At 37.8% G+C, this 24,618-nt stretch overlaps 1 protein-coding gene across 5 annotated transcripts in view; it reads left to right on the forward strand.

The window, feature by feature from the left end:
* The window catches only part of thada (THADA armadillo repeat containing), a 108,968-nt gene that overhangs the window by 81,137 nt on the left and 3,213 nt on the right, over nt 1-24,618 (forward strand). For 4 of the 5 annotated variants that reach the window (XM_082154402.1, XM_082154404.1, XM_082154405.1 and 1 more), the window contains 5 exons: nt 9,798-10,195; nt 12,984-13,108; nt 16,575-16,647; nt 17,552-17,711; nt 17,790-17,912. In XM_082154402.1, coding sequence (XP_082010528.1) covers nt 9,798-10,195; nt 12,984-13,108; nt 16,575-16,647; nt 17,552-17,711; nt 17,790-17,912 — 879 coding nt within the window. The remainder of the gene's footprint in view (nt 1-9,797; nt 10,196-12,983; nt 13,109-16,574; nt 16,648-17,551; nt 17,712-17,789; nt 17,913-24,618) is intronic. The other variant, XM_082154403.1, reaches the window with a different exon arrangement.

The following is a 24,618-nucleotide window of genomic DNA, read 5'->3' on the forward strand; positions in this document are numbered from 1 at the left end:
TTACATAACAAACGATGGGCGCACTCACTCACTCACTCACACACACACACACGCACGCCTTGTGTAAAACATTTATTTTTACACTCTGCCCTGTACTCTCAGTCTTAACACCCTTTTAATCTCTGTCTACCTTTCCTTTCATTTATCTTAACATAAATTGTATTCCATCTATCTCTATATTTTACACTCTGTCTGGTGTTTTCCTCTCTCAGTTTAAGGAATCACCTATAAATAAAAACTGTCAACAGACTTTGTCAAAGCCATATTTCTTACTTTCTACTGGATAACACAAAAAGAGATGGCTGAATGTTCACACTGTTCTTTGCCGTACTATGAAAGCAGATGACAAAAAGGAGCTGGCACATAAAAAAACTAAACAAAAACAACAACAACTATAAAAGTAGTCTCTATATTCCATGTTTTCTGAGGTCATATGACAGCTTTGTGTTAGAAACACCAAAATACTGATTGTTATACACTGAAAATCTTCACCTATACCATAGCTCTTAAATTTAATTTGTGCTTGCTCATGTTCAAACTTACCATGTCGCGTTTAGTAGAGAGACATGTAAGAAACAATACAAATCAAACCAAATGTAGGACTTCAGAAGACTTGGAATAAACTGTTGCACACATTGTATATGGGCAAATTTGTGGTGCTTTTTTTGTCCTTTTGCAACTTGAGTGACCCTTGTCACTGTTTGCTTGCATTGTATGGGAAAATCTTCCTGCAAAACATCTTCTTTTCTTTTTCTTTTTTTTTTACACAGAAGAAAGTAATGTGCCATTGGAGCAACCATGAATATAAGAACATTATGATTGTTTTGCATGTCATTTTAATGACTGTAATACAAAGAAAACTTAACATTTTAATTTAAAAACTGATTAAATGAAGCAATATATATCACAGCATATTTACTGTAATGCATTAACCCCAATGTATTATAGTTATGAGAATTGCCATTAAAGATAATGAGTTACACTAAACATAACTTTTACCAAACATAAATAAAACATATGGACGCATTATGGTAATGAGACATTGTGTGGAGGAAGACATTTTGACTAGGCTAATTGTTATTAAAATAAGTGAATGAAATATTAAATCATTAAAGTAATAAAAACATATATATTAATGGTCCCTAAAATTATTATTTTTTTATTTTATTTTTTTACAGTACCCTTGTTGTATATTACAAATACATGCTATAGTAATAACAGTAAATTATGCATAATTATAAGCAACTAACCCTAAGACAAACCCTAATTCCATAGTAAGTACATAAACTTAATATTACGGAGTGGGTATTTGTGTAATTACACAGTAACAAGGAAAGCTTAAAATATAGTGTAGATTCACCCTCCCACACTTTTTTTTCTTTTTTTTGTCTGTATCTCTCTCTCTCTCTCTCTCTCTCTCTCTCTCTCTCTCTCTCTCTCTCGCTCTCTCGCTCTCTCCTTCCTTCCTAAAATGCACTGTTCACGGGTGTTGGGAACATCAGTGAAGAAATTAGCATTTTAATTTGTCACTAACACTTCAAATTGGACAGAATGACCTTAACAATCTGCTTTTTCATTCGTCTTGGATCTAAGTAGGAGCGGAAAGTTTCTGGGCAGTTCTTGCATGTATTCCCATCCTAATGCACTCCTCACTGAAACTGTGTGTGTGTGAGATGGAGATGGAGATGGAGATGGGGGGGGGGGGGGGGGTGGTGGTATGAGGCCAAGGGCTCTAGTAGTTTGGCTCTGAGACTCTAAGCAGAGATTGTGATGGTGTTTTTACTGGCGATGCTTTAGCTGGGCATGAGAGGAACGGTTTTACAAGTCTGTGTGGATCAAACACTACCGCATGAGAAATGCTCCCTCAACATACACCAACACACATTCTCTCTCTCTCTCTCTCTCTCTCTCTCTCTCTCTCTCTCTCTCTCTGATGGCCATTAAAACCATAATTGGCCATAGATGGCCATAATTCTGGCACAAATTGTACTGTATTCCCCATATTTCTATCTCCCGGGTGAATACATTGTGGCTAACGTGCACACACTCGTCAGTAGGTGGTTGGCAGCATAGGGGTCCTTCACTGTGGGAAAGCATGCACACATCTGCTCTGCACGTTCCTCAGTCGTCTGGGTTTTGTTTTTCACAGTTTGGGTAATGATGGCAGAGCATGATGTAAAATCCATGTGTTCGAGCACGTTGCCGCTTGTGTGTATCAGAGTGTGTTTACTACTGTAGTGAGTACAGACGGCCCACTGTTTTCCTGCACCATAAAATCTAGCTGAACACTTAAAAACAAAAAGATTGCACATGTACTTTAACATCTTTTGCGTCGTAAAGGTGCTCGGGCTTGAGTACTGTAATTCACAGAATTATTACAAGTGTTCCATCTTATATAAAGTGAGGAAGTGTTATGAATAATAATTCCAAGATTGATCTCTATCGATCTCTCTGTGCTGTTTTCTGTTGATGTGTGAACAAATCTTCACTAAACAAATGTTTTAAATGTTTGTGTATAATTCAGTTTTTGTTTTGTTTTTAATCTAAAAATAAATAGCAAATAAATGTAATAGTCTGTTAATTTTAACTTTTAATATTGTAGTTTTGTACCAACTGACAGGGTTTCCTGTATAGTTCACAGCTTTAATTTAGAGAGACTTTTTTTCCTTAAGAAAAATTGACTTACAGTACTGTACCTCATTATTTATATATTTGTGTATATATATATATATATATATATATATATATATATATATATATATATGTATGTATGTATGTATGCATGCATGTGTGTGTGTGTATATATATATATATATATATATATATATATATATATATATATATACACTTTGATGAATCAATATTGAATGGAACTGAAATCATAATTGAATTGAATCAAAAGCTTGTGAACCAAAATCGAATCATGAAAATGTTATTACCCAGCCCTATTTATACTCACCCTCATTTTGTTCCAAACTTGTATGACTTTAAAAAGGAGATGTTTTGAATAATGTTCACACTTCCTATACAGTAAAAGTATATAGTTAGGCTGTCAAACTTCAAATAGGATAAAAAGCACCATAAAAGTATTGTAAAAGTGGTCCAGATGACTCTATATGGTGTATTTGAAGCCTTCTGATGCCATACAATAGCTTTGTGGGATTAATAGGCTCTCAGAATTTATGTGAACATTCAACCTTCAAAACAAATCTTTTGTGCTAAAGAGAAGACGTGATATGGGTTCAAAACAACATAATAGTAATTGAATCATGACAGTTTTCATTCCTTGATGAGAGATATCACTTTAAATGCGTCTCTTTTCAGGTTTTTTATTTTATTTTTATTTTTATTTTTTTAGCTGAGAGGTTCAAACAAGAACGGCCTCTCCAGGTTGTGTGAGTGTTTTGCCAGTGTTTGATTTCACTGCAATGGGCTTTATTTTCTATTACCAGTGACTGTAATATTGCTATTTTTATGAGAGAGCAAAATCTGGTCACTGAGACTTGGTGGTCGTGGCATTGATGAAACCACAGCTTTCTCTGAGTCATGCTGGGGTGGCGGGTGTGTTTGTATGTAATGCCTTGGATGTCTAACTGGGCTGTTTAGGTTTTCATAAAGATTCCAGCACATCCCCAGAACTACTGTCTCCAAACTCACACACATATTCTCTGCCACAGTCTGTCTTTCTGAGAAATGCCTTTCATTTCCGAGAGTAATCATTACCGTGGTCCTCCATCTCTCCAGAGGGCCAACAATATTAATAAATGCCATAGCAAAAGCGTCCTTTCTCTCCACCGCACACCCTCTTCACTCTCATTTCCTCTTTCTTCCCCGTTCTGTGTTTCTGCCTCTGTGTGTTGGAGGAAAACAGACATAGTGTAAAAGAGAAATAAATCAGCATTGTTAACTAAAGTCTGTCTCATGACTGACTAGTTCTCGTCTCCCTCCGTTCTGTGTTTCTGCCTCTGTGTGTTGGAGGAAAACAGACATAGTGTAAAAGAGAAATAAATCAGCATTGTTAACTAAAGTCTGTCTCATGACTGACTAGTTCTCGTCTCCCTCCCTGTGTTAATGATGTTTTTCTCCTAGTGTGTTGTTTTGTGGTAATGAGTACTTGGCCTGAGTTTAAAGGCTTGAGAATGGTTACCATCACTCCTCTCATGACCTCCTCTTATGACTACAGTTTTGTTTTTACTTCATTTCACTTTTCTCTCACTCTGAATAGCTGTGGCATTCTTGGTTTATGTATTGGAACCTGTGAGTTGTTATATAAAAATAGTGCCTTTTAGATTGTTGAAAAGTGTTTGTTAAAGTACATTTTCGGTATGGTTTTAAACATCTATCAGACAAAGAATGTCTTTAGGTGCTAATAAATTGCACCATGCCATTTCAAGGGGGAAGCTATTTGGGAAAAAAAGGAACGGTTTTACAAGTCTGTGTGGATCAAACACTACCCCTTTTTTAGAAAAAAAGAACTTGCATCACAATAGGTGTAATTGTGATTGTCAAAACATTTGGTAACTAAACAGAATTTTACAAAATTTTCACGATTTCAATTCAATTCTTGACATTTGATTTCAATCTTGATTCTTCGGATAAATATTAGGTAGGCTACAGTAGATAGCCTACATGTAAATTTTTCTCAAGAAAAAATATATCTCATATAATGCTGTAAACATACAGAGAGCCCTGTCAGCTGGTATTATTAAAGGTTAAAAATTAACAAGTTAATATAATTTGGTTTTCATTATAATAAGAATTATGACACAAGTAAAAATATAATACAAATGTAATATCGTGCACATATTTAGCAAAATACTCCTCTCTATAGCTATTTTTTTCTAGTCGACTAACTAGTCATTAAATGGCTTTCCTGAGGTAAATGTAACGTTCTGTGACATAATTGTTCACCTGTAGCTTTATTGACCTCTTTCCATGGTTGAAAAACACTGATTGATCGATATTATGTATGAGGCATAAATACCTTTCGGTAAGTTGTACTGTATCTTTAAATAAAAACTAACAGATGATCGGTTTACTTGCACTGAGGCGCTACAGCGACATTTACAAGCGTCACATTTACAAGCACCAAAACGGTATTTATTGTCTGAATTTCGTAATAAAATGGACAGAACCTGAGAGCTGAGAATTTTTTTCATATCAAAAGTAACCTGCTCTGTCTAGTCTGTCGGTGTCCGTGTCCTCTTTGCTCCACGATTTTTCTCTGCGTGAGAAAATGGATGTGTGGCGCGAGAGCGTGTGAAAAGTGTCGATTGCGTGAGTTGACAGCCCTGCTTTTAGAAGGGGGATAAATCGTCGGCAGCGTTCCTCCTTCCGTCATGCTTCTTCTCCATGTGAGGATTCATTACATTAGACCGGAGTGCGCACTGCGCCGCATGCACACAGCGCTTCATGTGGGGATTGTTTACATCAGAGTGCGCACGTGTTTCGCGCAGCATATACGCAGTGTTTGTTTAAGCGGTTGATGGAAAATAAGCTAATGCGCGTTCTATAAATATAAATTCTGATCTATTATTTTTCACGGTATTTTGAAGTGCCCGCGATAACAATATCGTACTTATTCATTACCGCGATTTATCGCATTACCGAATACCGGCACATGTCTAGATGACGCGTAATTTTCTTTTATTAAATCCAGACAAGACAGAGGTAATACTTATCGGTTCAAAAAACCGCCCACAAAACCTCGCACAATACAACTTTAACATCATAGGATGTCCTGTTACTTTATCCTCTACAGTAAAAGACCTGGGTGTTATACTCGATTGCAACCTGTCTTTTGAAAATCATATTTCATATGTTACAAAAACAGCCTTTTTCCACCTTAGAAACATTGCTAAGCTACGTAATATGCTATCAGTTTCTGATGCAGAAAGGTTAGTTCATGCATTCATGACCTCGAGACTGGATTACTGTAATGCTTTATTAGCTGGTTGTCCTGCATCCTCAATAAACAAGCTACAGTTAGTCCAAAATGCCGCCGCTAGAGTTCTTACGAGATCAAGAAAATATGATCATATAACACCAATTTTATCATCACTGCATTGGTTACCTATAAAGTTCCGTATTAATTACAAGGTATTGCTACTGACTTATACAGCCCTAAACGGCTTAGCTCCAGTCTATTTAACGGATCTTCTATCGCCCTATAATCCATCGCGCTCTTTGAGATCACTAAATTCAAGGCTTTTGGTCATACCTAGGATATCCAGAACCACCAAAGGAGGGAGAGCGTTTTCACATTTGGCTCCAAAACTCTGGAATAGTCTTCCTGATACTGTTCGTTGCTCAGACTCGCTCTCCCAGTTTAAAACTAGATTAAAGTCGCATCTCTTCAGCCAGGCATTCATATAATCTTACAGTTCAAACTACAATCCGGCCTGTAGCTCATAAATGCCAGATGAGAACTGGCCCCCGTCTGAGCCTGGGTTCTCCCAAGGTTTTTTTTCTCCATTAGGTCACCTGATGGAGTTTTAGGACACCATTAGGTCACTTGATGGAGTTTTTCGGTTCCTTGCCACTGTTGCCTTTGGCTTGCTCAGTTGGGGATATTTTGGGGATATTTAATTTAATTTTATCATCAATAAATTCCTCTTGAAACAAACTTTGTTGTATTATTTTAATTTAATACTGTGAAGCTGCTTTGATACAATCTGTATTGTGAAAAGCGCTATACAAATATACTTGACTTGACTTGACTTGACTTAATGTTACTGTTTTTGAGCATAAAAAAAGATCTGCAAGGTTGGACTACAACATGTTTTTTTCTGGGCTTTATGAAGTCACAATGTTACTCATTTAAATAATCCCCACCCACAGAATACGCAAAAAAAAAGGACGAGACCTGTTTGAGCTGCTGCTATGTCAAAGAAATGCTGTTTTTTCCACCCCTTTTCTAAAACCCATTTGTTTGACCTTCCTAATGCTGACTCAGAGTCGTTCAAATGTATTCTAAACACTGTTCCTGAGCATTGTAACTCCAACGTTTATCTGTGTATAATTTTACGGAGAACAGCTTCCAGAAACTATAAGAGAGTACAATGCAGGCTACGCACAAAAGCTTCTCCTGAAACGGAGCAGCCAGTTCCAACTTTGTTAGGACAATCTGTTGTTTATGGATCACAACTTGTAAGTATGTCTTATTATTTGTAGTTGTGTTTTCTATTAACAGTTCCAATTATAAGTTTTATACCTGCTATGATGTAAACAAAAGGCAAAGTTGATTGCCTCCGCTAGCCTGCTAACAGTGTTGATGTAGTGTTTACTGTAGTGTTTGTAAGCTCTCGCTTTTGGAAGGCTGTTCACTGCCCCTTAGGAAAATGAACCATGGTTTTGTGATCAATTACTGTTTGTATTACCATAGTTTTCTGACAAATATCATGATTAAATGGTGTATAACATCGTATCTAAAATGTATAAAAAAAAAAAACCACTATGAAACGTCGTAAAGTCCTTGCATGAAATCCGTTCTGGACGATCCTCTTGTTTGTTAACATTCTTAAGTCTTAATCAGGCTTGAATTGGTTAGAAATTGATGTCATCCTTAATATTTACATCTGAGCAGATGAAACTCGCGGTTATGGTAAGGGGTGTGACATTTCCCGAACATGTGCCAATCACAATACACTGGGCCAGCTAACCAATCACAGCACATTTCGTATTTCGGAAGGAGGGGCTTCATCGAAACCGGAACTAAACGGCATTGTGCATTTATATTGTAATGTGTTTTTTGAACAATCAAGCATGAAAGCATATTCTAGTACACGCCAAAAACTAAATCAAGACTTTGTAAAAGGACATAATAGGACCCCTTTAAATATGAAAATAATATTTTAAAAGCAGGGTAGGTGATTTGTTCCAGAAACGTGTTTTGTTATGCTGGTTGAAAGTCTCTTCCCATCCTGATTGCAAACACTAAGTTAAGTGGTCTAAATGTGTGTATATACTGTATATACACACATTTACTGTACACATATATCTGTGGAAGGTGCAGGACCATAAAATCCTACCTGCATGTCAACCTATGTATTTTCATATCTCCGCACACCCTGCTCTCGCAGGCATTTCACATCTTTAGTGCGTTTCATGCTATGGTTCCTCCTGAACCAAAACAACGAGCTTATGTTGCGTTCACGCCATAACTACTGTAATAGTAATAATAGTATATCCGGAGCGGTTCGTGACTCGAATTTATGCGTTTCAATGGCAATTTATCTGCAGCAGTCAGGTGGTACTGGACAGTGCTCTTTAAGTTGTTCGTTCATTATTATTGTATTGTTTTGTGCTCTGAGACATGAGGTAGTTTAACGCCGTCTCTTGTCTCGTGACGCTTTTCCTTGCTGTACACATTCACGTGTTTTGTAGGAGGCGTGGCTTTGCGAGGGTGGAATCTTATGCTTTCAAAGCTAGCCTCTTTGAAAATTGCCAAACCTTTGTAATCAATTTTGTATGAATACATTTAAGTTTGCGAAACGATAAATTGCTAGAATGCTAGTATCACAACTGTTTTTAACACTGATAATAAGAAATCTTTCTTGAGCAGCAAATCAGCATGTTACAATTTCTGAATGATTTCGTGTGGCACTGAAGACTGGAGTAATGATGCTGAGAATGTAGCTTTGCCATCACAGTAATAAATAAAACATTTAAACAAAAAGCAGTTTAAATTGTACTTATATTTTATAATACTTAATATTACTATTTTTACTGTAATTTTTATCAAATAAATGCAGCCTTGGTGAGCATTAGACACAAATTGCAATAGTAATAGTCTATCAAATGTGTACATGGTCCACTTTTAATAGACTGACTTTGGACGATTTTGAAGGAACATATTGTCTACAGATGTTTGTGCCTGTGACTGAGTGAAGCAAGAAAACATGAGCAAAAGCATGTGTAAATTTATATATGATAAATGACTGACTCTTTAAATAACTTGCTGTCTGTTTCTTGGGTTGACGTTATGTTGCCGATGTCTGTGTCAGGGTTCTGGTGATGAGGTATTTTCCACATTAGATTAGATATTCCTCTTCTCATCACTACAAACATTTGTCAACATCTCCACCCTGGTTTTAAACATGCCTTCCCATCACCCCCTTCTTATAATAATGGTCCGGGTCTGTGTGAACATGTCAACAATTAACATCGTTGAAACAGGTGTTGAGCAATGTCCATGCCCTAAAGAGACAGGCAAGTATACACACATACAAAATCCCCTCTCACACTCTGCTAAATTAGAGTGCACCACACACTCGATGCTTTAGGTCAATCTGAGCATGCTCCGAGAAGCGTACGAGGGCTCTTTTCATGCTCTGGTGTCACGGTAACCGGGCCCGTCTCTTGGGGAATGCAGTATGGCCCTTCCCTCTGGTCCACTCCTTGTTGAATCATGTGCAATGCCGGATTGGGTTGCATTGTGGGAGTTGGAATGGGTCATTGGAACTTCTTGGATGGAGAAGTGGGCTTTATTTAGCCTTCAGAAGAATATTGTGTTCATCATAATTTAATAAGGAAAATAGTATGTTTGAGGCTCTGAAGCACTTGTATTTCCCAGGGTGCCTTTCAGCAGAGCATATAGTGATGTCATAGTGAAGCTGAATCAATATTTAGTAGTGCAAGTTCAAAGGTTGATCATCTTTCACTAATAAACGCCAGTCAAAGTAGTTCTCTTATTGCATTGTACACTTTGATATGTCACCTAAGATAAATTATGCTTTAATTTTAGAATATATCTTCTCTCACAACTAATGGAGTACATTCATTGTCTACGTTCATAGAGTCTCCGCTGAAGAAACTACGTGAGGAAACTCTGCACATTCTTATGGCCTCAGAACTTATGGCCCCTCAGGGACCCGACGACATAGACCTCTCAGTCCCTGGAGCCACACAGTACCTGCAGAGTCTGGCTCACATAGCCATCAGTGTCTGTGTGGAATCACCTCACCTCTGGGAATGTCCTGAGGCTGCCGGGTTTCAGAGAGACCTCCTGGAACGGCTGCTACAGTGCCCACACTATGAGGTTCGTCTGTTTGCCCTGGAACAGTTCCTCAAGAGACTTAAGAGGACAGAGGACAAGTCTCAGCATTGTGGTCAGGGACCCTTGCCCTTTGAACTCAGTGTGTCCAGCCTAACCTCTTTGGCCCTTCATGAGACATACCCGGGGTGTCAAGCCAAGGTGAGGAAACCACCCTTTTGTGTTGTCATACTCTACACAACTTATAAAACACACTGCAAAAAAATAACATAAAGAAACTACCACACAATATAAAAAAAACTTGCAAAAAACCTGCAACTTTACAAAACTTTTAAACTAAAAGAACTTTAACAAAAACGACACAATTTGTGTTACATCTTGAAACAGTCTTGCTTTATCATTTTAATTGTGAAATTCACCAGCAATTTCTGAGTGGAAATTGTTTCTAGACCAATTTTATCAGCGTACAGAAATAAAATACTTTAAAAGAATATAGTTAAGTGAATGAATATGAATATAGCCACTTAGTGTAATGCTTTTGGAAACTTAATTGCATGTTTATTGCAATTAAATGAAAATGTATTGTTTTAAATTAAATTAGCCGAATCTCTATACTGTATGTAATTTCTATTGTATTTGAAATACTTCTATTGTCTTAGAAATAAGATTCAAGTGTACTGCCCAGTGTACTGACAAGCATGTATGGTTAACTAAAATATACTGTAATGTCCTTTCTGTTGAAACTTGTATGTCATGTTTTAAATCTATTTGTAATTATGCATCTATATTGATGAAATTGCAATTTATTACAATTAAAATTATTTAACTTTATATGTAATCGAATAACACACTACAGTTAGCTAGTGTTACTCAACACATCAAAATAAGTGTATTTCTTACACGACCAAAAATGATTACACCATTAAAATGTACTAGTATAACTTTTAATTTGATAGTATTACAATTATTTACAAGAAACTTTACAAATTATTCGGAAACCTAACAAAACTTTTTACATACTCCCCAAAACCTTACAACAAACACTATAAAACACTTTACAAAATATAACAAGAAAGCTTGTCCATTTTTTTTGAAAAAATGTAAACTGTAATATTACTAGAAAAATAATCAAGTTTGATTTGCGGATCTCAATTTTTGTGAATCAAACTTGATGCAGGTTAGCAGCCGAAACTTTTGTATTGTTCTTTTCACCATGTTGAAATTCATAAAAACACTGATCACAGAACTCTGTGGCCCTGAGATTTGTGAATTCAGCTGTAGAAATGACATTCCTTTGTACAGGGATTCTCTGATTAGCTGAATAAACGTCTACACTGTAAAAACCTGCTGGACAAGAGCTACTAACAACTGTATCTGAATGAAACCGGCTGAATGTCATTTAATTACCATTCACTCCATACACACAAATTTCTTTGGCCCTGCAAAGTGAAATGGCAGGCGGTTTCCTGTTTAGAAAAAGGGCTCATGTTTCAATTCCTCATAAACACTCAACCAACCATCAATTACCCTCCTGTTTTGCTGTTTCTATCATTAAGAAATGTTCAAACTGACGGGAATTGGCTTTTCTGGCGTTTGTGTCTGGGATGCATGTTTTTCTCTGTGTGTGTGTGTGCGCGTGTGTGCGCGTGTGTGTGCGCGTGTGTGTGTGTGTGTGTGTGTGTGTGTGCGTGTGTGTGTGCGTGTGCGTGTGCGTGTGCGTGTGCGTGTGCGTGTGCGTGTGCGTGTGCGCGTGCGCGTGCGCGTGCGCGTGCGCGTGCGCGTGCGCGTGCGCGTGCGCGTGCGCGTGCGTGTGTGTGTGTTCTTAAAAGCTGTTTTATTGGCCAACTGTTAATGTTTAAAGTCCTGCTGTTAGGCTCTAGACTTTCGATATGGCCCGGTTTCCAAGGTAAGTCGTCTGTTCCACCAAAGCATTCTGGGAAGTGACTAGGAAAGTTAGGCTAATTTCCTCTATGGGCTCAAGTGGCTACACTAATAACAAAATATGCATTGAACTGCGACTCTGAACTAAAGCCTAGTGCTTAAATCTGTTCTGAAAATATTCATTTTCACATATCGTCTTATGACTAAATCCACACTGGTTTCATCATGTACTTCAATATAATTTAATGCAGTGTTCCCAACCCCAGTCCTGGAGTACCCCCAACACTGCACATTTTGGATATTTCTCTTATCTAACACACCCATCTGAGGTCTTGGAATCTTTACTGATGAGTTAAATCAACTGTTTTTGATTATGGAAACATCTAAACTGTGCAGTGCTGGGGGTATTCCAGGACCAAAATATAAAAGACTATAATGTAATCAAGTAAGGATGCCATAGAAAACCATTAAAAATATACTTATTTAAGGCTTTGTGCACTCCAAGAAATAATAATCAACCAAATAAGTCTAAATAATGTCAACAAACCTCTATGAGCTATCAGGCCTGTCACGTTAAAAGAAAGGAAAGACGGTGGGGGTCTGAGGAGAAGAAAAACAAGTCTTCCGTTAACTCCCTCGCTCTTCTGAGGCGAGTGTTTGGGGGGAAACCCGAGGGCCAGAGCTGAACCAGATGTGTTTTATGTGCAGGGGGATGGAGGGATAGATGGATGGACGGGGAGGGAGGAATGTTACTGACAGACAGGAGGGTGGAATAAGGGAATGTTCATATGGATGAAAGGAATATGGGTTGAAAAGTGTGGTTGGCAAATGGAAATATTCACAAAACATTCTAGACAGACTTCAGCACATTTTATGTCTCCTGCTCTTTGTATATGATTAGTCAGGTTAGATGCCATATTTATTTTGACATGAAACAGAAAATGAGGCTGTGCATGATCGATATGCAGTCTTTTCAGTGGGTTGTACTGTTGGAATCTCTTTTATCGTTCAAACAATGCAACTTAGAAAATACAGCTTGTTTTGTGAAAAGCAGTATAATAGTGTGTCTACCCTGACTAAAGTCACCATTTCTCTTGGTGTTTCACAGGTTTTGCAAGTTCTTGCTGTTCTCCCACTTTCTTCCCTGCTGCCCTGGAGAGATGGGATGATGTCTTTGAGCTGTCAGGAGGTTCTAGAGCATCTCCTCACACTGCTTGAGACCTCTACACACAGGTGAACCATATAGATCAAACTGTATTATCTATATTTTTTCCATTGACTTAAATGATTGCAGAAAATAAGTTCTGTGACCAACAAAAGCTAATGATTCTTACACGTTTTGTTCATCATGATAGTCTTCATAAATTAACAAACATTTTATGAATTTTGAAGCCTAATTAAAATGGGCAGAAGTAAAAAAAATTTTTTTTTAAAAATAAAGAGCTAAAGTTAGACTATAAATTACAGGTAGAAAATTAAAAAGGGGTGGTTACTGGTATATTTTTTTCATAGAACAAAATTAAAATATCTTGAGCTTGAGTTAACCATAGACCTTAAAAAACCCATTGACTTCGAGACAATGACAAAAAACCCATTGACTTCGAGTCATCCACTAATACAAATTGTATTAGTGGATGAACTACTATAATTTATGCTAGGTTGGTCCTGTTTCAATGATAATCATGGAAATCTAAACAAGCCCAAATCTCCAGTAATATTTAGCAAGTAGGGTTTCAGCCTATCACATTATATCCATTATTGGTATATCTAATTTGCTGTTATTAAATTGTATTATGTAGCCTACAGTATATCACAGCATTGTATTGACCGTCGGACTCTGTTCATATCAGCAACAACGTAGGACATCAGTTGACCACTAGTGCAAACAATGGCAGATGTGGTTTACATTAGCAAAATTTCAATGCAAAAATGATCTAATGTACACTATATTGCCAAAAGTATTGGGACACACCTCCATATCATTGAATTCAGGTGTTCCAATCACTTCCATGGCCACAGTTGTATAAAATCAAGCACCTAGGCACGCAGACTGCTTCTCAGTGAATTCAAGCGTGGTATCGTGATAGGTTGCCATCTGTGCAATAAGTCCATTCGTGAAATTTCCTCACTACTAAATATACCACGGTCAACTTTTAGTGGTTAGTGGTATTATAACACGCTTGAATTCACAGCAACTCAGCCACGAAGTGGTAAGCCATGTAAAATCACAGAGCGGGGTCAGCGCATGCTGAGGCGCACAGTGCGTTGAAGTCACCAACTTTCCGTAGAGTCAATACAGACCTCCAAACCTCATGTGGCCTTCAGATTAGCTCAAGAACAGTATGTAGAGAGCTTCAAGGAATGGGTTTCCATGGCCGAGCAGCTGCATTCAAGCCTTACATCACCAAGTGCAATGCAAAGTGTCGGATGCAGTGATGTAAAGCACGCTGCCACTGGATTCTAGAGCAGTGGAGACGTGTTCTCTGGAGTGACGAATCACGCTTCTCTGTCTAAAAATGCGATGGACGATTCTGGGTTTGGCGGTTGCCAGGAAAACGGTACTTGCCTCACTGCATTGTGCCAAGTGTAAAGTGTTGGTGGAGGGGGGGGGTCATGGTGTGGGGTTGTTTTTCAGGGGTTGGGCTTGGCCCCTTAGTTCCAGTGAAAGGAACTCTTAATGCTTCAGCATATCAAGGCATTTTGGACAATTTCATGCTCCCAACTTTGTGGGAACAGTTTGGGGATGGCCCTTTCCTGTTCCAGCATGACTGTGCTCCAGTGCACAAAGCAAGGTCCATAAAGACATGGATGAGTGAGTTTGGTGTGGAGGAACTTGACTGGCCTGCACAGAGTCCTGACCTCAACTCGATAGAACACCTTTGGGATGAATTAGAGCGGAGACTGCGAGCCAGGCCTTTTCGTCCAACATCAGTGCCTGACCTCACTAATGTGCTTCTAGAGGAATGGTCAACAATTCCCAGAAGAGTTTAAACTGTTATAGCTACAAACGGTGGGTAGCTGCAACTCCATGTTAAACTCTACGGATTAAGAATGGGATGTCAATAAAGTTCATGTCCATGTATACTTTACCTGTATATTGTAAGTAGTGTAGCATGTATGAGGCACAGCTCACACAGAAGTCAATTTCAAAATAAGCAGCTTTCTGTTGGTCAAAGTGGCGAATTTACGTGACCAACTTGAACACGAGCGAAATCTGCATGGGGCAATCTGTAACCTTCACATGAAATTCCTGATCGAACTGAACTGAAATCACCAGATTTCGCCTATGAAAATTCACCAAACAGTGGTAAATGTGTGAACGCACCTTTAGGGATTGAGGCATAATCGTAATTTTTTTACATTTGCATCCAGTTGTGCAGAAAGATCCACACCAAATTTAAACTATTAATATTGCATAAAACATTGCACCGACACCCTAAAAACACAGCATGTTCTCAGCAGCTGTGGACTCCAACAAACCTCCTCATTGTTGAAGCAGTGGTTTGGGGTGGTGTATATCCCTCTGGGGAGACGAGAGGTACTCTGTTGAGTGGCTAGCGCTGTTAGCGGGAAGCGTAATGGCTTCAGATGTGGGCTCCGACTACAAAAGAAACCACACATACCTGTGGTCGCCAGCCGCCCCGTGTACATCAATCATCCTTTCATACCTACGGCAGAGTGGGAAAGAGATTGATTTACACATTAAAGGGCCGCAGCTACCTGTGCTTTCAATTGAGAGAGTGTGTTCATATACCTTTACATAGGGTTATTCCCTATAATTTGTGGGTATGTACATGCTTGGAGGTTGTGTGCATGTCTTAATATGTGTTTATGTAGCAGCAGGTGCAGTTGGTCTGTTGTTTTTTACTTCTAGTTGCCTGTAGGGGCCTCAGAATAACAGACACCTTCACATCCCAGTGAACAGTGGACAGGTCGTCGGTATTACATTACAAAGACTCCTGCTCCCTGCAACGCTCATACGCTTTCAATCTCTCCTCTTAAGTTCAGTGTTGGGAAACGCTTCACGCCGTATTGTTATTTGTACAGTGTGACATGATATGTGTCTTTTGTAGCAGTCGTCCTGTGATTTAAGCAACACCATAATACTTGCGGTGTCTTTGCAATTGTGTAATGCAGTGGGACACTTGCAGTGTTGTGTAATGGCACATTTGCTCAGTGTATTTTGGGAGCCGTGTTCTGTTGGACAACACATGCTGGATTACACCTGTTCTGAGATCAAGTTAGGAAAACAGCCCCTCTAGACTCGGGCTGGCGGTTGTTTTCAATTGTATGTTTTCAGTTCATGATCAGACAGCATTTTTGATCAAGGTCCGGATGGTCATGGAAAAATCAGGAAAATTAAAAATGGTTATTTCAGTCCTGGAAAGTTCATGAAAATGAGAAAACGTTCTGCTCTTTTTGAGTGCTTGTGTAGAGAAACATTTGTACAATAATAAGTACAATTGTTTAAAAAAAATTCATTCAAAACATTGGTATCTCACATATAAATAGAAGAAATAGAAATTTGCTTGGTCATCTCTGTAAAATTATTTCTAATTCTAGGAAATTCATTGGTCTAAAAGTGTGGGACCCTTATCATTCTAGACTTGATCAATGTTTTTTTAGTTGCATCTCCCAGCCCTTCTTCTTGTTTTTGGTTATGGATTGAAGTATGCACATGTTCTTCTGTGTGTTTCAGTGTGGAGCTCTACTGTGCCACTCTCTCCCTAACTTCTCGACTGGTGGTGCACCTGGCTGAATCAACACTGCAGGTAAGGAAGAAGAAAAGAAACAAGAGTTAAGAAAGGAAAGAGAGAAGCATTGTGTAGGAAGTTTTCAGACTGACTCAAGCATGTTTAACTGGACACTCTGTCTAGACTGGAGCAGATTACAGATACTTAACCTTATAGCGGCTTAACATTCCGCCACATCTCACTACAAACAAGGCAATCCCTGAGAAAAAAAGAGCATATGTGCTTTAACTTTACCACAGGCTCTGGAAAGTTTTTAAGAGCTGTTAACGTTGTTTGTTGGTCGTTGAAATGTTTGTGAATGTTCGTTGGACGATTAGCCGCTAACTGTGATGAGGGAGAGGGGGGGCGACTGAGGTTTATGGCCTCCAAGATCATTTTTCTTAGTTGACAGTGTCATTTCAATGGCATAAAGACATAAAAGCAGTTACACTACCGTTCAAATTATTTATTTATTTTATTAATACTTTTATTCTGCACGGAAGCATTAAATTGATCTAGAGTGACAGTAAAGATATTTATAATGTTATAAAAGATTTTTACTTTCAATTCATCAAATAATCCTTAAAAAATGTTTTTCACAACAAAAAAAAATGTAAAAGTAATGTAAAAGTAATTTCCATAGTTTGTTGGAAATTCAATAAAAAAATGTGTTATCATATTTTGCATATAACAAGTAAATGGTAAGTTTGGCATCAGTGCAAAAATAAACTCAAAATAGTAAAAAAAAAAGATTGTACCGATTTTGATCAGATGAATCACCTTGAAGTATCTTGTGTATCTTTGTCAATGCAGTAATATGATATACATCAAAGTACAAAGGCATTACCATCTGATATGTCACTGTACTGTGGTATCACCACAGTAGCAACTTAGTTGTGCGTTATGGCTGATCTTCCTTCAGTAATGTGGTTGTGTTAAAAAGCAGGAGCTCAGTGAGGCTGCAGTGGTCTGTCTGAGCAGATGGGGGGCGCTGGTCCTGCAGAGCTGTGGTGAAGAACAACCTGCAGAAGTCAAACTCATGTCAGCTGAGGTGCTGGTGAAGGCCGTCCCCACCTTACTGACGGCGCCAGCTTTGCCTCTGGGTGAGTGTACATCTGTGGACAAGAACAAGAATGCAGGAATCTAAACTGAAGCTTACAGTGTGTGTTTGTTTTTTCTAGGTATCACACACACTGTGGCGCTATGGAAGTGTCTGTTTACATTACTACAGGACGAAGATCAGGACGTCAGGGACGGGGCGGCTGACTTCACCTGCTACATACCAACCCATTTGCACAACACAGGTACACACAGACATACTCATATTAAAAGTATGTTCTGGGTTCAGTGCAAGTTAAGCTCTATCAGCAGCACTGATTGGTTTCCTAGCTGTTTTGTAAGCCAAACCCCTTTGACGTCAAGTACAGGTACCTCCCGAATTTTTAGGTGAAAGTGCCCATATTATGCTATTTTACAAGTTCATAATTTTATTTTCGGGGTCTGCTAAAATACATTTATATGATTTAAAGTCTTTCTCACACTGTACACACTCTTTTAACCTCTTTTCTCTTCCTGGAACACTCTGTTTTAGTTCATGTCTCTTTAAAATAAAATAAAAACAGTAAAAAAACATAATAGTTACCATTAAATATATCAATAATTTAACACATTCACATATTCTCTGGTGTTGGTTAATGGTCATATGACATGTAGATAAACAAACACAGTATTTCATTTTAGCGTTTTATTTTGATTGGATTTGTTGATTTATTTAGTAACACTTTATTTTGCAGTGCCCTTGTTACATGTTACATAGTAGTTATAACAGTAAATTATGCATAATTACATGTAACTAACCCTAAACCAAACCCTAATCCTAACCCTATAGTAAGTACAGTATATGCGGTTACTTAATATTACTCAGTACTTAAATGTATAATTACAGTGTAACAAAGACACCTTAAAATAAAGGGTTACACTTTATTTTAAGGTGTCATTGTTACAGTGTAATTATATATTTAAGTACTGAGTAATATTAAGCAACTACATACAGTATACTTACTAAAGGTTTAGGGTAGGATTAGGATTTGGTTGAGGGTTAGTTGCATGTAATCAAGCAAAATGTGCTGTTATTACTATGGTAAGTACATGTTAATTAATATTACTCTGTACTTAATTATATAATTACACTGTAATAAGGACTCTGCCAAATAAAGTGTAACCATTTATTTATTTATTTAAATTTGACATTTTAGAACCCCAGTTTGGAAAACCCTGCTACAGACAATCTTTAAAAAAATATATGGTTATCATGACACCCTCACAATAGAAGTACACCAAAATAGGCAATAAACATGAAAATACACTCTGTTTCAGAAGTATATCCACAAGACTTAAACATGTGTTAGCTTGAAACTAGTATGATAAAATATCTTGCTAACCTAAAAGTAATGCTCAATGTTTCAGTGTAATGGCCATGTAAAACCATTAAACCTAGTAACTTTCACATGTACAAATATTAGAAGGGGACTGTTTGCATGAGAGAAACTCACTCGTTTACAGGATTTACGTCTGTAACACATAACCAGAAGTCCCTCAAAGTAGTTTCACCATTTAAAGAACGATTTAGACCATTGTAAGTACATTACTGTACATATGATTTTTGCTGCTGCTTTTTTTAAATCAGGCTGTAAATTATGTGCTTAACTTGTATTGAACCCAGACCATTGATTCAAATCAATGGAAACATGGCCTACACAGGACAAATACAACAACACTAACTCAATGGGATCAGATGAAGATTGCTGGAAGGGGAGTGTTTTGGAGGGATGGGGGAGGTCAGTGTTGTTTATGACGGAGCGACAGAGGAGAGGTGTGGAGGAGAGGCGGTGAACGGCAGCCCTGCGCCTTTGAAATGGAGGTGTGTGGGTCAGCGATGCAGAGAGGAACAGCACCTTCATCCCATAAATCAGTCACATCAAAACCACATCATTACCACATTCCCTGACGCGCTGATATCCTGCTTCACATGGGCAAGAAAAATGAGCATGTTGGGGGAAGAGTCTGAGAAAGCCATTTCCAACAATCCTTTGTGTCTTCTCTTGTTGCCAACCCACAATGTGTTACTCATTTTGGGGTAGTTGACATGAACTTTCAAACCGTGACAGCTGCTGCAATTGATCTAAATAAGATCTAAAACTGTTATGCATGCAGTTTTTATGACCTCATATTACACGGCTCTCTGGAACACTTGATTCTGATTGGTCGATCACTGAATTCTGAAAATGTTTTTGTTTAAGGACTTTTAAACTGTATACTTAAGTCACATAAAAATCGCCTCATCAGTAGTCAGCCAGTCATTATCACAAAATATTAGGGTTTATTTTGCATTTGATGACTGTTTGACTACATTATCCCTGACAAATTCACAAAAAACAAGTGAACTGCAAAATGTGGTTTAAAAATGTTGGAAAAATACATATTACCTATACGGTAAATACTATATCATGTTACTTTCTATTAAATGTAAATGAAAAGTTTGGGGTAAGATTTTTTTTTATTCATATTTTTTAAGCAAATTTCACACATTAAATTGAATAAAAGTGACAGGAAAGACATTTATAATGTTACAAAATATTTCTATTGTCCAATGAATGCTTTTCTTTTGAACTCTATCGATCAAATAATCCAGAAAAAAAAATATTCAGCAGAGCTTTTTAACATTGTTAAAAAGAAATGTTTCATGTGCATCATATCATCATATTTGAATGATTTCTGAAGGATCAAGTGACGATTCTTCAGAACACTGAAGTAATGACTGAAACTAAAGACTAATGTCTGCTAAAAAGTCAGCTGTTGCCATCATGGAAATAAAAATAAAAATATCTAAAATAGAAAACAGTTATTTTGAATTGTGATAATATTATTTTTATCTTTTGGTTAAAAAGAAAATCTTACAAACCCCAATTTATTTTTCAACACTTTTCTAATTGAAGCAGTTCATATATATATATATATATATATATATATATATATATATATAAAAATATATATATATATATATATATATATATATATATATATATATATATATATATATATATATAAATATATATGAAGTAACTCGAACATGATCTCTCATTGTAATCACATTTCTTGCTTTTTACTTGGCCCTTTTTATCCTCGCCGTCACAGTGAAGTCGTTGTGCAGTACACGAAACCAAATTAAACACTTTTATTCCTCTGGTATCTCAATACAAATTAGGTTGGAAATCAGAACCCCTGGCATCACTTGACAAGGCTTTTAGGAGGGTGAGAGGTACATCTGATAAAAGCATTAAGAGGGAATAGGAGCATATTCTCACGGGGAGGAACTCAGGAGTGTTCAAGAATTTTAAATGCAATTACTGTTCCTGAAATGCTCATCGCGTTTCTCACGTTTGCCAGCTTTTTTTAAGGAACTGGTTTGCTTTCACCTCAGTTACAGAGATGTAGCCTTGAACAAGTGTAAATATTTTTGCCACCAACAGTGCTAGGGTTTTGTGTTTGGTTGCCAGCTTGTTGATGTGCGGTTTCTAGGGTGACTGGGTGATTGTTAGGGTGTTGCTTACTGGCCCAAGTCAAAAAAGCTACAGTGCAAGTAAGGGACTTTTTACCAATTTTTTCATCTTCCAGATAAAAATGACATTCTGACCACGTGCATGGAAAGTAATAATACACCCTTACTCAACAAGCCCCTGGATTTGAGGCATCATTTGTGTCTGAAGTTCAAACTGTGCTGCGCAGCAAAGTTAAATGCTTAGGGTTTGTTTGAATCCTTAAACCGAACCATTAATTATGTTGCCTTGATGTATTGTTGTCATCATAATGTGAATGCTTTTTTTTTTTTTCAGTAGCGAATAATTTTACCTTGCCATATTTAAATATGAAGCGCCATTACTATTATATTACATGTAAATTGCAACGACAACAAACATTTGTTGCTCGCATTACTCCAGTTGGTATTGTTCTTGGCCATCTGGTTTCATTTTGAGGACGTTCTCACCATAGGCAGCTCATGTCTAACTCCAGCGTTGTCCGTGTAATGTCTTTAGCAGTAGATGCCCCTTAGCTATTCATGTAATGGATTACAAGAAGAGGTCTGAACTGATCCGTGGATCATTCATCAATTAAACCAGTAGTGTCCAAATGTAGCGCAAGGGTGCTCAGTCATTAAAGCAGATGTATGTGGCAGTAATAGTTTAGGCATATTGGCCCTTGCTTGTAGATAGAACTCAACCAACATGTTCTGGAAGTAAAATCCATGGATGGATGGATGGATGGATTACTAAATCTTTCTTGAAGAATTTTACTAATCCTATAGATAAAAAGATTGGACAATACTTGCTGAGCCAAGGCCACTAAAAATGGTCAATCACAGTCTATTGACACAGGAAGAATTCTAAGCATTGTGAGGTTCCACATATTAGTGAGTCTTTTTCCATCAGTCTTAGGGTCTATGTGACTGTGCCAGGCCTTTTAACCAGCAGACACCTGGGTGATACTGTAACACTACTGTTAGACAGGTTAGGCTGATGTAAAGGACACTAAAGAACTCTAGCAGACATCTCAGTTTTGGCATAAATGTGTCAGATGATATCTGTCTCCAGAGCTACACCTGATATCGATGGCCTGCTGCTGACTATCCAGACAGAGGCATAATCATGAAAGTAAGCTGCAGTGCACTATTATTGTTATTATTATCATTGTTATTTTTATTAATACCATTATATTTGTGCAAAGTTGTTCGTGATTTAAATAATTACATTATTAAGGAACCCTTATGTTTAGAATATACTTGGTCAAGATGATTATCAGTCTTGTCTGTCTTTAGTTTGTACGCATGAGATTTTTTGCATGTGTTTGTTTGGGTAAGAGCTTCCTCTAATTCTTTGGTTCTCGTAGTTGTCTGAAGGAAGTTAGAGCTGTAAAAGTGTGTGTGTTTTTGCACCTTGACACCACTCTCGCCCACACCAATGCTTCCTGCCCACAGACTTCTTGCACCTTGTTCTGGGTGTGTGTCCAAATATGCTCGTATGTGTGTGAGAGAGCATGCACGGATGTACATGTGGTCATTCCCACATGCACTGAAATCTCTACCTGCTTTCAAGCTCTTTTTCATCAATGTAACACTTGATTTACATTGATGAGATATGTATATAGAATCTAAATTGTGTCTTTCCAACCCTGTATGGCTTTATTCTGTAAAACAGAAAAGATTACCAAATGGCTTCTTATGACTTATTGTCAAATGGATACTTTTATGGTACTTAAATCGTTTTTTTGACAGCTGGACAGCTCCCATCCTGATTCACTTTCTTTATATGGAAAAGAGTAGCCAGATTTTTCTTCAGAAAGTAATATTTTGTGTTCCATTTGTGACAAATTATGACACAATTTTCATTTTTGGGTCTCAGTTTAGTAATTTGGTTTTGAAAAGCATTTATTAGGAGAGTGGGATAAAGCTGTGTCAACCCCACTATGAGACCCCAGTTGCATTATGGGTAGGCTAGAACCAGATGTAAATAAGGAGTTAGAGAGGTTGTGGTGTTATTCATCCAGGCCATCTTCCCGCTCGCTCGCCCGCCACCCCTCCTTCCCTCACACCCGATACCCGACACTCGCCCAGCTGCGCTTACTCACATCCCAGATTTGCCACACACTAAAGCTCTTCTTGCTCTCATTATTCAGAAAGTTTTTTAATTAGTTCCAGTTCCACGACTCCCACAGATCGATTACGGGAATGAAACTGCCCTCCTCTTCCTTGTGGAATCTCAGCACAACTGTGTGCGCCTAGACACAAACCGGCTGGGCGAACTGCCCCGAAACACCTCACAAACATTTCTGCTGTTACATCTACAGCCAAGATCTAGAAGCTTCTTCACGTTAAGTAAAAGGGAGTGTTCGGAGAAATAAAAATTCTGTCATTTTCTCACCCTTGTGTTCAACCTGTATCACTTATTGTTCTTCTGTGGAACACAAATGAAGATATTTAGAAAAATGTCTGTCTTTTTATGTTTTAAGTGAATGCTCACCAAAACAGTTTGGTTACCAACATTTTTCAAAATGTCCACTGAAAATACAGGTGTGAAACAACATAAGGGTGAGTAAATTATGACAACATTTTCATTTTTGGGTGAACTTATACCATTAAGTGCAGCAAGGCCTTAAACATATTGCTGTATACACTGTCAGAAAAAAAAGATATAAACCTTTACCATTAGAGGTACAATAGCTTGTCACTGGAGCAGTTCCCTTAAAGGACAACTTTGCACCTAATCTACCCCTAAAACATGCATATTAGTGCACTATGGTAATATGTACCCTTAATAGATAAATATGAACCTTTTAAGGATAAATGGACAAAGATATCCAATTGAGAAGCTGTTGTACATCTAAAGGTACAATTTATTTTGACAATTTTGAATTTAAAGGAACTGTATCTTATACAAATTGTTCTCAAAATACAAATTGTTCTCAAAATGCAAGTAAACACATCAGAGGTGATCCTAAAGAAAAACAACACTCGCTTTCACAGATACAAAGAGAACATCCTGTTGAGTAAGCACTGAAGAGATTGAGAAATCATGTTTTTGAAGTGCTAAACCACAGAAAAAAGGAATGGAAAGAGCTTGAGTTTCCTATTGTTTCTTAATGTCTGGGTGTCGGTTTGTTCGGCCCTGGAAGGCATCCAGCACCAAAGCCTATATGCATGAAAAGCACCTCTGACATCAGACTCCGGTAAAGCAAGAGATGGGGCGTCCCAACACATCACTTAGAGAAAGGACCATGTCATCCTCTGAGTCTACACAATCAACATTTTTCCATGTTCTCGTAATGTCAGCTCATGGCACTCTACTTAAGGTTGCATTGGAAAGCCGTATCCGTTCACTCTTGTGCAGACGGTGTTTTCCTAGAGTTCTGTTGGGGGAGGGGTGGGTGGGCGGGCAGCCTTAAAAGTGTTGCTTTGCT

This window comes from Leuciscus leuciscus, assembly GCF_965113295.1.
Source record: "Leuciscus leuciscus genome assembly, chromosome: 22".
Lineage (NCBI taxonomy): Eukaryota > Metazoa > Chordata > Actinopteri > Cypriniformes > Leuciscidae > Leuciscus > Leuciscus leuciscus.